The sequence below is a fragment of the Doryrhamphus excisus genome, chromosome 7, assembly GCF_030265055.1.
Source record: "Doryrhamphus excisus isolate RoL2022-K1 chromosome 7, RoL_Dexc_1.0, whole genome shotgun sequence".
Classification (NCBI taxonomy): Eukaryota; Metazoa; Chordata; class Actinopteri; order Syngnathiformes; family Syngnathidae; genus Doryrhamphus; species Doryrhamphus excisus.
In genome coordinates this window covers 8664444-8681041 of record NC_080472.1, presented here as the reverse complement: position 1 = coordinate 8681041, position 16598 = coordinate 8664444, and the positions used below count along the sequence as shown (strand labels likewise).

The 16598-nt window shown below is 40.6% G+C and overlaps 1 protein-coding gene across 4 annotated transcripts in view; it reads right to left on the bottom strand.

The window, feature by feature from the left end:
- gria4b (glutamate receptor, ionotropic, AMPA 4b) overlaps positions 1 to 16598 on the bottom strand; it is a 134202-nt gene that overhangs the window by 36262 nt on the left and 81342 nt on the right. For 2 of the 4 annotated variants that reach the window (XM_058078026.1, XM_058078024.1), the window contains exons 7-9: positions 10096 to 10263; positions 7761 to 7865; positions 5822 to 5932 (exon numbers count right to left, since the gene is read on the bottom strand). In XM_058078026.1, coding sequence (XP_057934009.1) covers positions 5822 to 5932; positions 7761 to 7865; positions 10096 to 10263 — 384 coding nt within the window. Of the gene's footprint in view, positions 1 to 1960; positions 3109 to 5821; positions 5933 to 7760; positions 7866 to 10095; positions 10288 to 16598 lie in introns of those variants that run through there. The other 2 variants (XM_058078025.1, XM_058078022.1) reach the window with 2 other exon arrangements.

Here is a 16598-nt window from a genome sequence, read left to right as displayed (position 1 = left end):
AGGGGCAAACACTTCACACCATACGTATATACTATCTGTTTTTGCGATAATTAGGGCATAGAAAACCTTTTTATAACCTACAAAATATGGATTTTAACATTAATAGAGTCCTCTAGACAGTAAATAGCACCCCTATAGTCACCTTTACCATCCTGTTACCCAATATAGTGGCCATAATAAGAGACAATAAGACATAAATAAAACCCGTTCCTGTGTGTGTTGATGGAAATGTTTTTTCTTTTGTTACAGGAGCCATAAAAATAGCCACAAGATTGCAGAAGCTAATTTGATAAAAGCTCGACAGGGATCATGTGAATGGAAAAACCACACAAGACATGAAATTGTAACACATGCATGCACACAGCTGTAAATGTAATATTAGTAAATAAATGATTTTGATGTAAAACAAGCCCTTTTTGTGTTATTTATGTTGGTATAGTTGTGTAGATATCTGAGCTGTCACAAAAGAAACAAATATTTGTGTCAAAGTGAAAGTTATACAGTAGAGACAAACCTTTTAGACTGAACCCCCCCCCCCCCTTTTTTTCAAACTTTCGCATTGAAAACGGCAGTGACAAAATCACGGTCAAGACTGTTGATCATAAATCGGCTTTGACTTATCCAATATCCTCCATTTAAAGACTCGTAAGCACTTTTAAAGAAATACAGTATTACAGTAAATACAGTATTGTTTGGTATTCATGGAAAACAATGGGTCCTGGTCTTCTATTCATTCAGTACTTTGGATAGGGATCTTAAAGGGACCTAGTATGCTCATTTTTTGACCTTTTGTATTGAGCTGTGGTCTCCTATAGAGCAGCTACACACAATAACCCGCACAGACCACGGCTTGCCTCCGGGCATTCCCACTCCGCTGTGATTGGTCACACTCCCAAAGTGCTTCCCAACTATAAACCACGTAAGGAAGTCCGCCCCTCTGTGACATCACAAAGGGCCACTTTTACCATGCCTTTTCAAACGGAGCATTTTGAGCCATCCCAAACTTCTTTCAGGGCTCACTTCCAAATAGACAAACCTCATTATCTGAAACTTTGGCATGGTTTAACACAAGAATACAACATTCTAACTACATTTAACACATATTTATTTCACTTTTCTGTGCATTCTAGTGCAAGAAAACAAGTTAAAATAAGCTAGCTAACAGCAGATGTCATGTGAAATATATATTTTGATGCTAAAGCCCTCAGAAAAAAAAGTAAAATTCCCCATTTACATAACTGACTTGTACTATATTAACCAAGCTGCAGCAATATTGTTATTGTAGCAGCTAACACGCGCCTCGCCAGCGTCATTCACAGACAAAAGAGTGGACACCTAGCTCTCCATTTAGCTACAAAGACTCAACAAGATGCAATCAGCATTTTTTTTTTTACCTGAGGACTGGAGCACACGTCTTGTGCTGGAAGACACAGACATGCTGTAGAACTAGCATGCGTATGTGTATCAATGGTATTGCCTTGGAATTATGTTTCGTGGTGTTTTAAATCATCAAAATACAACAAGATACTGCAACTATTCCATGTTCATCATCAGTGTCATCACAACATGGATAGTGGGCTTCATAGTCTAAATATGTGTGTCCCAATGACGTGCATTGTTAGCTAGGTCAAATTAACTAATAATAACTAATAATTAGGGATAGATCTGAATTGAAATCCTAGAGAAAGTGATAACCCCAGGGGCCCGCCCAAACATTTGAGAAACACTCTTGTAAAGTAACAATACTCTTAGTTAGTACAGTTGCTCTATTACGTAGATTGCTGTAAGCTATTAGTTTGATAAGGTCCATATAGGCGGGACAACTAAATGCTATTTTCAAACTGCCTGACTTTGACACATTTTAAATTTCTTGTTGTGGCTTTATTCCCATAATATTATATATTATATATATTATATATTATATTATATCTTTTTTTCCCAACCCAATTTTCCAACAATTACATTATATTGTTGTGTATGATGCTCATAATATTGTGACTTAATATTACATAACATTTTAATTTCTGGCTACTAAAATGAACCATAATTATTCTCACAAAATTATGACTTTTCTCGTTCCATTACTGCTTAATTTTTTTTAATTAAATTAAAATTTTTAAATACATTTTTTAATTATGTTTTGGTAGAATATGATATGAAACAATTGGCCTGGGCCACAAATGTCCCCTGGGCTGCACTTTGGACGAACCTGGATGTTGTACTATATTGTTAATAAATGATTCAGTGAAAAAAAAAACATTGAATTAATCATGAAAGTAATCAAGAACCAATCAGATCACTGATCTCGCCCGCCACTTCATTGATGGCTGATGGAATGATTATTAATATGGTATTGAATTTAGTGATGAAATAAATAGAAATACAACAAAGTCAATTGATGTTTTTTTCATTTATTGCAGGTTGAAAGTGTCGCCAATGGGTGGATTTGTTCTAGCATGGAGCTGATGGAACTACCCAAGTCTACTAAAGGTATTCTCACCTTCTGCCGAGGCCACACAATGAAAGACGCGGTTCTCCACAAGCACGTCACAAACGTGGCAAACAAACATCGAAAGAAAGCCACGGCGGCAGAATGTGATGCGGCGTAAAGACGTGACAGATATAAACCGCCGCAATCGCTCTTCAAGCTGGCTGGGTGAGTAATGCAGGTAGTTTTGGGGTGTGTGGGGTGTGTGTGAGGTGGGGGGGGATTGACAGATTTAGAGCAAACAGGAAATCAGTTGGGCATCCGCAGTCTGCGCTTGGTTCGGGGAAGTACAAGGTCCGTCGATCTTTGCAGGGAGCCCCCCACCCCCAGTCCAGGGTGCGGGATTTGGGAGAGAGATGGGAGTGTGAAATGTGTGACACAGACGGACGAGAGAGGTGGGACCATGTCGTCAAAATGGGCGTCCCTTCTTGAAAATCCTTCCATTTCCTCTCAAACGGGGCTTCCGTTTCTTTCCTACAAGCAAGGCGTTCATTAACGCCGGCGTCGCCTCTCAGCGTCTTCATTTCGGGGGGGTGTGTCTCGTCCATTATGGGCTTTCGTATCCTTGCTTGCATCCGGCTGGGGGCTCAGTTTCTTAAAATGGGGTTCCTCACCAGGGGCTGAAAAGAGGGGAGGATTGTGCTGAGCTGTCATGACCTCCAACCACCTCCTCCATCATCCATCATCCTCCTTCCTCCGCCGCTCGGCTGCTCCAGCCATGCAAACGCTGGACGCCTTTACAGATCATTTCTCTCTGGAAGTCTTTTCTAACGACCACAGCTGGTTATGGAACCGTTATTGGCCTTTTCAGGTGTTTATTGTTGCAATAAAGCAGCTGCTCCTATGAAATTTCACTTGTTTCTTTTAAAATGCAATAAAGGGCGAGGGTGCGTTCACACTTGTCATGTTCAGTTCCGTTCAAAAGGGATGTCCAAATTGAAAAATCGAAGTATGCGTCGAGGCATTTTGATATATATATATATATATATATATATATATATATATATATATATATATATATATATATATATATATATATATATATATATATTACATTTAGGAAAATCAGCAAATATTTTTTAGTTTGAAGTCAGCAGCATACTATATATTTCATATATCTGTACATTTGTCCCTCACCACTTTGATTTTCATGATCACACGTTTTAAAAAATTATATGACTAAATCTTACTGTTTGGTGGTTGTATACGGTTTGTTAGCAGATTTTTCTAGCATTTTCAAGCATAAAAATGGCGAATTGAAGTAAAATACTTCATATGATCATATGTGGTTGTTGCTTGTTATACCTTGGTCATAACACAGTTATGACCTGACAAGAGCTATGTTATTGTCACTTGCTTCACACTACATTACCCATGAAGCATTGTGCACACTTGCGTAACAATCCAGCAATTCTTTACGGGGACCTATTATGCTAATTTTCGGTGCTTTGTATTGAGTTGTGGACTCCTACAGAGCAGCTACACACAATAACCCACACAGAAAGCTTTCTAGATCTTCCAGACCCTGTACCTCTTTTTGTAGTATTTCAATTGACTTCCTGCTTCCGACCCAAACAGTCCGTTTAATTTAGTCCACCCCCCCACTCCTCTAAGTACGCCCACTCCGCTGTGGATTGGTCACAACCCCAAGTGCTTCAGAGGAATTCCGGACAGGTAGCTCCGCGTTTACGGATTGATTTCATTGTATGAAACAACACTAGAATTTATGATAAATAAACATGCATAGGCTAAAAAGCATAAATAAAGAAAAACACTTTATACTCAATATTGTTCTACGATTCCACTAGGAATACTATACATCATTTTAAACCGTCAACAGCTTTAGGCGGTGATGGATGTCATAGTTTTCTTTTAAAAGTCAGTCTTTTCACCCAAAGAAATGGAAATGAACCAGTTCAAAATTGAAATCGGGAACTATGAATGTGAACTATTCATATTGATACTGAACTCAACTTCATGAAAACTATCAACTTGCACAACACTGTTGGGCATATTATTTGACTAAACATCGGCCACTAAAAATCATCTATTAATTCATATATTTTTGCCAAGCAGTCATAAGAGTGAAGCGTGAAGTGGTGAGGGACAACAATCTAGCAAATACTGGAGATGGAATTTAGGTTGATAAAGGGATGCTCTGATCAATCGGCTACTGATCAGTATCAGCCGATTTGCATGAATTGATAAACGTATGTAGCATCTAGCATGTAGCATGCAGCGAGCAACTCCCACTCACTTTCCTTCCCACAGTCAGGCCTGCCAAACCCCAGACAAACATGTCTGCCGTGTGGAACTTACCTGCCTGTTTATGAAAGTGATATAAATTTAGTACCCTGCAAAACATGCCATGAAAAATATCTCGCCAGGGTAGCGTTCATTTTCGGCATTTGAATAACAAACACTTGACGGAGTATGGTGAGTTTTCGAGACGGTGTCAAGCGAATGTAGCCGAAACGCTGCACATCACTTGCCCGTATGTGCGTGACGGTCAGAAGTCGGAAGCAAATAACACGGAAAAAAATAGTTGAATTCAGCAGACGAGATAAGCAGCCTTTCTCTGGTTTGCCGACTGCTCTCTCACTTGATAGCAGATACCAGGAAGTCCTGCTAGAACACATCAAACTATGTACTCTCACATCCAAGGCTCCTTAAAGAAGGTGTCTCATCCTCTGTAAGTTTCACCAGTGACACTCAAAAGTCACAAAAGTCAAGTCAAATATGTTTTTGTATCCCGAGTACGCCTAGCGAGCATCCCTTGATTATAAATTTTGTTGCATCGAGTATACGTATAAGTATAGGGATAAGTATACGTATAAGTCCTTTCTCTATGCCAGGGGTGTCCAAAGTGCAGCTTGCTTTTCTATTCTCAACATCAACGTAAGAGAGAAAAACAAATGATGATGAAACCTTAAACATCACAGGCCATCCCATTCCAAACGACTACTAGCTACTACTAGCTAGCAACAAGTAGTTTCTTTTCATTCCATCAAGTGTGAACGCAACCTTAAAGATACAACTTTTGGTGCAGCAGTAGTTTCCGCACAGCAACTAGAGAAATAAATACTGAAGACTATTTGACTATGAATTGCAAAAGCGAGGCGGTGAGAGATAAAAGTGCAGCTGACGCCAGTTTCAAAGGTTTACTGGGCTCCTGAATCCTCTTCAAGTGTTACGGTTCGTGCCATTTGCGGAAAATGGTCATCAATAATGATGTTTGTAACACTAAAAAGGGCTCTTGGCAGAACAAATTGTTGCTAATGCTAATAATGCTAATCATCATCACACATTCAGAAGCACACGCCGCTCTCTCACCATGATGGTGGTCACCACCACCGTGCGGTTTTCCATGCCGGACGTGTCGTTGGGAAGGTGCGGCGAGTCCTGGATCAGCACCAGCTTGTCGGCGTCGTTCCAGTAGCCAATCTGAGAGGAAAGAGCAATGTGAGACAACTGCAGAAAGTACCAGCCGTGGATTTGGAGTGATGACGCATTTTGTATCTGTATTTTTGGGATCAAATAATTGAGTTGTGGCGTCTATTAGTAGAGTGGGGGCCACAATTTAAAGCAATACCATAGTTTAATTACTAACTGTTTTTATTTTCCCGAGGAACAAAATAAGGATTTTTTTTTTCTAGGTGGGGCGTTTATTTTTTTATAGATGGCTTACTTGAATTTTGTTATGGCATCAATAAAACAAGAGGGGGCACTCATTGAGGACACACAATAGTTTACTGACTAATTCTGGCTTTGACGGGAAAAAAATGGGCATTTATTTGAGGTGAGGTGTGTTTTTATTATTGATCAAAGTGTAAATTAAAGATGAAGCCACTATTTGAGGATAACAGCGCTTTACTTACCAATTATTGCTCTTTTTCCTGAGTGAGAATGATGTTTATTTGAGGTGAGGCATGGCTTTGTTTAGTTAGATTAGAGTTTCGGCATCCACAACCAGTCGACCTTCCGAGTCTAGTTTAATTTTCTTACCCCCCAAAAAATTATAAATTATGTTTAATTAATTTTTCTGCAAATAATTGAGTTGCGGTGTCTATTAGAGTGGAGACCACTGATTGTGGTCATGCAGTAAATTACTGGGAAGGAAAAAGAAGGCATAATAATTGACTCATGGTGTCTATTTGAGTGGAGGCTACAATTTAAATCTATACAGCAGTTCAATTACTGACATGTATTTGATGCCCCACCTGGTGAATTATTGAGTCACGGCATCAATAGGCTGAGAGGTACACTTGTTGAAGACACACAGTAGTTTACTTACTAAATATTAGGGGTGTCCGATATTGACTTTTTCTTTTACTTGAAACACCAGGCAAATAATTTGGTCACTGACACCAGTATTAAAAGATATACGCTAATTTACATATCAAGATACATTTTTCTTTGATGTAAAAGGGGGTATTTACTCAAGGAGACTTTCATGTCTTTTTGTAAGAATGATGGCTTATATGAGCGTGGAGACCACTTTTGAAAATGCGCGTTTGTTGACCAGTTTTGTTTTCACAAATGTGTCATTTATTTGAGGTGAGGTTTCTATTTATTTTTTGTGAATGATGCACCCGGCAAATAATTGAGTCACAGCTTTTATTAGAACAAAGGCCACAATTTCAGAATTTCTGAAAATTCTTATATTTTTTCATTTATTTGAGGTGGTATTGGTGAATGTTCCTAAAGGGAATCATCAATTAATGTTTTTTGGTGTATGATGCAGCCGATGAATTATTGAGTTATGGTATCTATTCGAGCGGGGGCCACTATTTGATGAAAATTGGTATTTTCCTTTGCCAGGTCAGCATTTTCAGCCCAGCGTCATCAAGGTAAGTTGATCGTGTAAATCAACAGGACCTCTGAGGGCCAAAATATGGCGGTGCCGGGCGAGCAGCTGCGGGATCAACAAAGACGCCGTGATTGGAGTGTGAGTGGCTGGATGACTGAGAAACGAGTAAAATTCAGGACACACACACTGTGTCCTCACAGGACCTTCACCGTAGGAGGGAGGACAGGCCTAAGCGGCATTTGATTGATGGCGACTCCTCCCTGCTCCCCTTACCCGCCCCGCCACCTCACGCTCAATTTCCTTCCATCCGCTCCCCCGTGCACTCCCCCCTCTTTTGCCTATTTCCTCTCTACTTCCTCCCTTCCTGGAAGAATGTTGGTCATTCACAGCTACTCCCAAAGTAACTTTTATAGATGGTGATGGAGATGTACAATGAAAGAAAAGTGCGGCGTGATGTTTTACCCGTCTGGGTCCATTATTCTTCAGCTCAAACACGTCCATCGTGTAGTTGACCCTGCGGCCATAGTGGTCAAACTGGACATTACCTGTTAATCCCTGCAGCCGCACCTACGCAGACATAAAAAATAGATTATTACCACAATGAACACAAAAGTGACTTTTTAATGATGCTCTATTAGCTACAATGCCTCCTTCCTGATTTATTTATTTTTCATGTTTGTCACGTCATTTTTCATTTTTCACTTTCAGATCATCAAACAATGTAAATATTTGTCATCAAATAATGTAATTAGTCAATGACAACATCACTGAACACAAAGTCCATACATCCAAAGCTACACGGCTTTGTGTGAAAGAGTGATGGCCCTAAAGTTAATAATAATAATAATAATAATAGGTTGGGCCCCCCCTTAGCAGCAACTGCTATCAAGCGTTTGTGATAACTTGCAATGAGTCTCTTACAGCGCTGTGGAGGAATGTTGGCCCACTCATCTTTTTAAGGTCACCTTTGAAGGTCATCCTCAGTAGGATTCTGGTCAGGACTTTGACTAGTCAATCCAAAGTCTTCATTTGGTTTTTCTTCAGCCATTCATAGGTGGACTTGCTGGTGTGTTTTGGATCATTGTCCTGCTGCAGAACCCAAGTTGGTTTCAGCTTGAGGTCACCAACAGATGGCCTGACTTTTTCCTTACAGATTTTTTGGTGGACAACAGAATTAATGCTTCAATTTATCACAGTAAATCTTTCAGGTCCTGAAGCAGCAAAACAGCCCCAGACCATCACACTACCACCACCATATTTTACTGTTGCTATGATGTGATATCTGCTATGATATCTGAAATGCAGCTTTACTTTTACGCCAGATGTAATGGGACACACCTTCTAAAAACATTTGTCTCGTCAGACCACAGAGTATTTTCCCAAAAGGTCTTGGGATCATCAAGCTGTTTTCTGTCAAAATTGAGATTAGCCTTCATTTTTGTTTTGCTTTGGTCTTGGAACTCTGCCATGCAGGCTGGTTTGGCCCAGTGTCTTTCTTATGATGGGGTCATGAACACTGACCTTAACTGAGGCAAGTGATGCCTGCAGTTCTTTGGACGTTGTTGTGGGGTCTTTTGTGACCTCTGAGATGAGTCCTCGCTGTGCTAATGGGGTAATTTTGGTTGGCCAGTCACACCTGGGAAGATTCACCACTGTTGCACGTTTTCACCATTTGTGGATAATGGCTCTCATTGTAGTTGGCTGGAGTCCCAAACTTTGGAAATGGCTTTGTCTTGAACTTGCTTTTACCATTTCCACACTAATAAATCTTGAATAATCTCAGCTAGGGCGGCACGGCGGTCGAGTGGTTAGCGTGCAGACCTCACAGCTAGGAGACCAGGGTTCAATTCCACCCTCGGCTATCTTTGTGTGGCGTTTGCATGTTCTCCCTGTGCATGCGTGGGTTTTCTCCGGGTACTCCGGTTTACTCCGGGTACTCCCACATTCCAAAAACATGCTAGGTTAATTGGCCACTCCAAATTGTCCATAAGTATGAATTTGAGTGTGAATGGTTGTTTGTCTATATGTGCCCTGTGATTGGCTGGCCACCAGTCCAGGGTGTACCCCGCCTCCCGCCCCAAGACAGCCCCCACGACCCTTGTGAGGAAAAGCGGTAGAAAATGAATGAATGAATAATCTCAGTTATGTTTTAACAGGGGGCAATCACTTTTTCACACTGGGCGTGGGTACGTAGGTTCGGATTCTTTTTTTTAAAAAACTGCATTTTATGTTCAGTTGTTGTTTGATGATCTGAAACATTTAAGTGTGACAAACAAACATACAAAAATATCATATATGTGCAAGAACAGCAGGCTTCACTCTAAATAAATCCTTGAGCACGAGCCCTAACTAGATGAGCCAGCACCATGTACCACATATGTCCACTGTTTGACAAAAGACAGCTTTGTAGGTAAAAAAAAGTCTTTGCTATTCATCTTAAATAAAGCTCTGCCAACTGTCCGTCATTCAGCTACAGACGTGGGAGCTGCAAGTTTGAACTAAGCGGCTAATGCCGCTAACATGTGTGTCCTCCTGTCGCAAAACTTAATGCTACTACATTATATGTTAGATATGGCATCTACGGCATTGGACAAGCGCAGAGTATCGTGTATGAAATACACATACAAACATACTATAGCTGGTTTCATTAAGGCTCCACACACACTAGTATGCTAACTGACACACTTTTACTGCACTACTGTGGGACCTCCATACTTGTGATGAGGAAGAGCAGATTACAGGAGCGTTCAATGGCAGCATCTGCCAGGCAAGCAAACCGTGTCCTCTTCGGTCTGACCTGTTTGAGAGTACGCTCCATGTCGATGCCCTGGTTCCATGGGGCGGCGGGGTTGGCCAGGCAGTCGCCGGCGTTGCCCCTTCTAGAAATGTCCACCTTTTGCCTTCGGAGGTTCCTGAAGGCCTCGGCCATCACCATCACCCCGTCGTAGGTCAACGCTGACGTATACTGGAAGACAGATGGAGAGAATGCCTGAGGGAACAAAAATTAAAGAACGTACAGTATGTTTCTTTGCTTATAGATTAGTAGATTATCAAGACAACCAATCACATTCAGCAGAGATGGACATGATCAATTCATATATTAATTAGTTAGTCAAACCTCAGTTGATCTACACTCAATTAGGCTACGTTGGGTAGTCGCTATGCTTTCAATTAATGGCATTAATGGCAATTAAAGGATTCCAGGCAGTCGGCCATGTTGGTCCTAGTAGAATGCTGCCTAATGCGACGGCAGAAAAAAGTATTATACATTTTGAAAGGAAGGGGTGTCCAAAATACAAATAAAAAAATAAAAATAGAACAAACAATTGCAAAAATGGGAAAAATATCAGTAATTTCACAAGAATAAAGTTAAAATTAATGGGATAGTTTGGATTTTTCGACATCAACAGTGATTTCCCCAAAGTTCTCTGGTTGCTTTTTGGTGTTGAGGAAAATAGTTCCGGTTAGCCGGTGGGTCACTTTTGTTTAGCGTTTTGCTTCTCAAAACAATATGCGTTCAGAAGAGTAATACATTTGCACCACAAAACCGTTTTCCACAAAAATATCAGACATCACAATCCCTGCTTCACAGTGTATCCGCGGTGCATAGTGAAAGTAAACGTGTCTGAACAGGAGTACACATGCCCGACTTTGTCAGAAGCAGTTAGAACAGGCAGAGAAAGCGAGGGAGGATGGATATCGAAAGTTTTAGAACATGCACATTTTTTCAGTTATTGATTGAAATTCAAGTTGTTCAAGTCCAATGAAGAGCTTGAAATGGTGTGAAGGTAAGCGGTGAAGTGCCAGAGGTTAAAAAAAGAGTTATGTGTGTAAATAAAGATAATGTGTAAATAAATGACAAAATGTACTCGTTTCATAAACGTATCCGGCAAAAATGCATTATCCGTAACGGATACTCGTTTATGAATGAAGTGTGACTACTCACACAAAACTGTTTCATCCTGGCCACAGACAAAATACTGTATTTTCTGGACTATAAGTCGCTCCGGAGTATAAGTTGCACAAGGCCAAAAATGCATAATTAGGTAGAAAAAAAAAAACATAAGTTGCACTGGAGTATAAGTCGCATTTTTTACAGGTAATTTATGTTACTAACTACTTGACGAAAAATCAACATTATGGCCTCTTGGAAGGCAAGTTCTACCAATAAAAGAATAGAGAACAGGCTGAATAGGTGTAAGATATGCTAACACAATGCTTATTCAGCTACACAAAAATGACGCCAGTCCCTTCTTCCAAGCCTCCATCTTGTTATTTCAGGGGGGATTATCGTCTTCTGTCAGTCACTTGTCCCCCTTATCGGTAGTTGAAAAAACCCGTCCAGAGCAGTTGTCGTTCAGGGCTTCTACTTCACAATCATTACCGCTTTGTGTTTCCAACGCTGACTTGTTGTTTGGGGGTTTTGTCCAAAATGATGGGGTTTGAAGTCCAGGATCAAAACGCGCACTGAGCCAAATCTCGCTATTCTTGTCCAAGGAAAGCTGTGAAACGATCGATTCCCCCAATGGGCCACTATTGCCATCGTGTGCAAATCCCGTAATAACATAACAGCACGGGTGAATGACCTGTGCTGGGATAGGCTCCAGCAACCCCCGTGACCCTCGTGAGGATAAGCGGTAGAAAATTAATGAATGACTTGGACTGACGTCAACGCAACCCGGACTTCCTTTTATGGGCATGCCCAGGCACAAGCTGTGTGTGCATACAGGGAGCCAGGGAGTGTGACCAATCACAGCAGAGTGGGTAAATTACAGACTGTTGGGCAAGACTTTTATTGATGTCTTATTTTCTCTTACTATGTTTGCTACTATATTGGGTAATAGGAATGTAAAGGTGACTACAGGGGTGCTATTTCATGTCTAGAGGGCTCTAATCATGTTAAAAAGCATATTTAGAAGGTTGTAAACAGGGTTTCTGTGCGCGAGCTATGAAAATATTCAATGTGTAAAGGAGGACTCCTACCATAAATGAGAGATTACCGTACCGCTGTTTTCAATTGTTATTGTTAATTCATGCTTGATAGTTCAGATACATCAAATCAAGCTAATTAGTTTGTATGCCCACAAGACAAAATGATAGAAATGAAACCATTTTCAACGTGAAAAGGAACAAGTCAGCCGATGAAATGCCAGACTAGAAGTATGCTCGGTCAGATCTGGGAAATAATCAGTGCAAGGCTGCACGCCGATCTTCCACAGGGCGATGCAGTTAATCACTCCACTCTGCCCAATGCTGCTTGCTAATGCAAAGAGTCGAAAGACATAGCAGCCCCCCCCCCCCCACCCCAATCGGACCTGGAGACTCCACATGACCGATGACCATTCTGCGTTTACCTCCCGTCCATTCGCCCTAAACTCACCTCTGGCGTGGTCTAACGGAGTGGCGATGATGTGGCACACATGATAAACCGAAGCGGTGGAGGACGAGTGAGTGAATGTTTTAGCCCAGCCTGGCATTAATTATCTGGGGCTAGCGGGAGTTCATCAACTTGCTCCCGGCGAGGGCTACATCCTATTCATTAGCCCACACAGCTGGCAGTGGTGTTGCACTACAAACTACAAACCAATTTAGCGGCGGAGAGATGAATAATAAGAGCGGCCCGCCTGGACACCGGAAGCCATTTTTGCACTACACTTGTCTTTTCAAAGAGTGTGATGTGAAAAGAAAGCTGCCGCTTGTATCAATATTTGACAAGAACAGATTGTTGTTCAGGCTGTGGACAGAAGCGGGAGAAGAATTTAGGCCATGTCCACATTATGTTTTTTTATTTAACATGTACTAGCTCCTGTTAGGATGTGAAATGAACACAGTTGTCAATGTTGATTATTTATTTTGTATGGAGAGTAAATAAATATTTATTTATAAATTGAATATTTTGGTATTTACAGGATAAAAACCCTTTTTACGACCTTCTCAATACATGAAATAACACACCTATAGTCACCTTACTCATATTCTTCTTATTGCTCTTCGGGCTCCTCCCTTCAGGGGTCGCCACAGCAAACCAATCTCCTCCATCCAACCCTCTCTCCTCATGTCCTCCTTCACTATATCCATAAACCTCCTTTTTAGTCTTCCTCTACGCCTCCTACCTGGCAGCATCCTTCTACCAATATATTCACCATCTCTCCTCTGGACATGTCCCAACCATCTCAGTCTGGCCGATAACTGACTTTATCTCCAATAGGGGTTTGAATCTCAGCACTGAGGATGATGCAATACACATCTCGATGCACTGCCAGCGATACCATACTTTAACCATACATGGAATTTTCTGGCGATACGAAGCGATAATCATTTAGTTCAAATCAATTCAACATGATGCAAATAAGCAAAGGGAAAAATGGAATTCCGTATGGTCCTACAAAAAGGATTTGGCTTTATTCCTTCTAGGCACTTGGCAGTAAATTCAACTAAAGTGCTGTTTGTCTTTTTTACTATGCACCACTTCTTCAACTTTTCAAAAACAACTTTCCTCCCACTTTCACATGGGCTATGCAATTCCAATAGCAGTGGTTCAGTGGTGGAGTCAAACAATTCAACAATAATTACTGCTGTAAAAAATACAGTACAGCAACAACAAAGTTAAAGTGACACTTTCAACAGTGCAATCAATGTTTGTTTATATTCCTGTCTGCAAAACATACTGCTAATATGAATGAGCTAGCAGCTAGGCTAATACAGTAGTGAGGAGCAGAAAGTGGAAAACAACTTCTACCCTTTTTAAATTGTTTCACAATTCAGGAAGAAGCCAACTGCTCTGCTGTTCTAATGTCACCTGCTGTGCTGAACAATTGTTCGGGGCCAGGGGGAGGGGGAGGGACTTGTTGCAGGGACGGACAAATAGCTCCTGGACAATTTGGAAAGCAGCGGAAGATCCACTTGTTCTGACCTGATTTGCTTGGTTCTTCCCTGGTTTCCGACGAGGAACTAGACGGGGAGGAGGCGGTAGACTTGTCTGTGTTGTGGTGTCCCCTTTTTAAGGGGGTCTGCATGTTTGTCGTGCTGCCGTTGTACGGCTTCTTAACGCGGCATTCTTTGTAAATGACGGACGTTTTGTCGAGCTTTCCGTCGTTCTTTGAGAATCCGTAGTGTTTCCAAACATACAATTTAAACGTTGTGGGGGGGTTAAATATAGAAAGTTCCTCGCTGCTGCTTGCTTCGAACGTCCATGCTGTTTTACTAGTCCGTATTCAATACAAAACACCAAATAATGATGGTGTATTCATTGCGCCTGGGGAACAGCATATGGGGTGAAGTTGAACATTAATAAAGCAGCGCTTGCATCAGATTTTACCGATACCCACAAACGCATCATGACGAATCTGGATTTCAATCGTCAATTGCATCCAAACCCAGTGAATGAGCCGATGCACTCGCATCGCGCATGCGCATCGATGTATCGATTAATATCGATTATTTTCCACACCCTTAATCTACAAGGCCTCTAACATGTAATGTCCCTTTGATGTACTCCTTCCTGATCCTATCCATCCTGGTCACTCCCAATGAGAACCTCAGCATCCTCATCTCTGCTACCTCCAGTTCTGCTTCCTGTCTCTAGACCAAACAACCTGGCTGGCCTTTTCACAAGCTCCGTTGTTCTGAACTGTTGACCCAAAGTACTTCAAATTATCCACCTTCTGTATCTCTTCTCCCTGGAACCTCACTCTTCCACTTGGGTCCCTCTCATTCCCACACATATACTCCGTCTCGCTGCAGCTAATCTTCATTCCTCTCCTTTCCAGGGCAAACCTCCACTCTTCTATCCCTACTCTATTCCCTACTCTCACTCACTACAGTCACCTTTACAGTCATCTTACCCAATAAAGTATAATAATAATAATAATAATAATAATAATAACATCCTATACATGAACTGGGATGTGAAATAAGATAATTATTCTGCCTTGTATTTATATTTTGGTTCATTTAGCCATTTTTATTCTTGAAAATGCTTGATTTAGGCAAAGAATAATTACAGTTTGCTTAAAAATGCATTTTTTGTAGACGAATAATAAGCTGTGTTCAACCACAAAACAGAAATCACCTTTTCATTTTTGAAAAAGAGTGAGAGAGCGATAACTGAAGTGAGGTATGACTCTATTGTTGTTTAATTTCTTGACACAATTGTACATTGTACTATTTAAAATATTGTTTATTTTAGATATATTCAAATTTATACAAATTTTGGTATAATTTTTATTTGAAATTCAATGTATTTTATTGTGAATTTGTTATAAATGTAATTTTTCATAATACTTTTTACTTATACCGTACTTATTATTTATAATTTTTACTTATATTTTGCGATTTTACATTGAATACATTTATATACCTGGCTTTGTGTTACAAATAGTGCATTGCATAATTATTTTCTTTGTGTATGTACAGTATACTGCACGTATATATTGTAATATACTTTATATTTACCCCATAATTTTATATGTGATCTCAAATTAAATTAAATTAAACATGAAAGATCTATACTGATTATTGTATGAAATGTTTTTGTCATTCTTTATTTTACACTGAACAAAAATATCAATGCAACATTTTTGGTTTGTTGTCAGGATCTGGTCTGTGTGGCATTGATGTTCATTTAGGTTTTCTTCTGTCATCAGAATTAGCATTTTTCTTGGTTGATGGTTATTGTTATGGTTGATTGGGCCTCCTGTTGTTTAAGAATGTGCCTGGCGGCCTCGTAAAGCATATTATTCATTTTTACCTTGCAGTACAAATTTGTAAAAAAACAAAACAAAACACACAAAAAACTGTGTAGCCTGAGTGTTTTTCTGGGAGGGAGAGCAATTTACAGAAACACCCGGCCAAGATAAGCACACACACACTAACACACACTAACACACACTAACACACACAGTGTGATATGGCTGCTTGGTGTAAACTTTTAATTGAAGCACCGCTATCCACCCGACACAAAGCTCTACTCACACTATTTCCACACCACTGCAGCTGCATTAGAAAAAAACTGAAATGTTTGGCTGGAGGCGGGCGTTTTGCTGACCGGCCGTGGCGTGATGCCTTCTTGCCCCTGCTGCCATTTGCAAGCCGTGTGACGATGAAAAAAAAAATTGCAAAGTGGGTCATTCTGTCACATCTCTGCATATGACGGGAAGTGGGGTGGGGGTGGGGGTGGGGGACCAAGCCGACCACAGCTGCAGAAGACAGTGATGCAGATGCTCGTTTGGGGTATGAAGCAGTTATTTTGCTCTTTTTGTGTGTTTATCATCATTGGTGCTTTTCTAGCTTTGGTTTTGT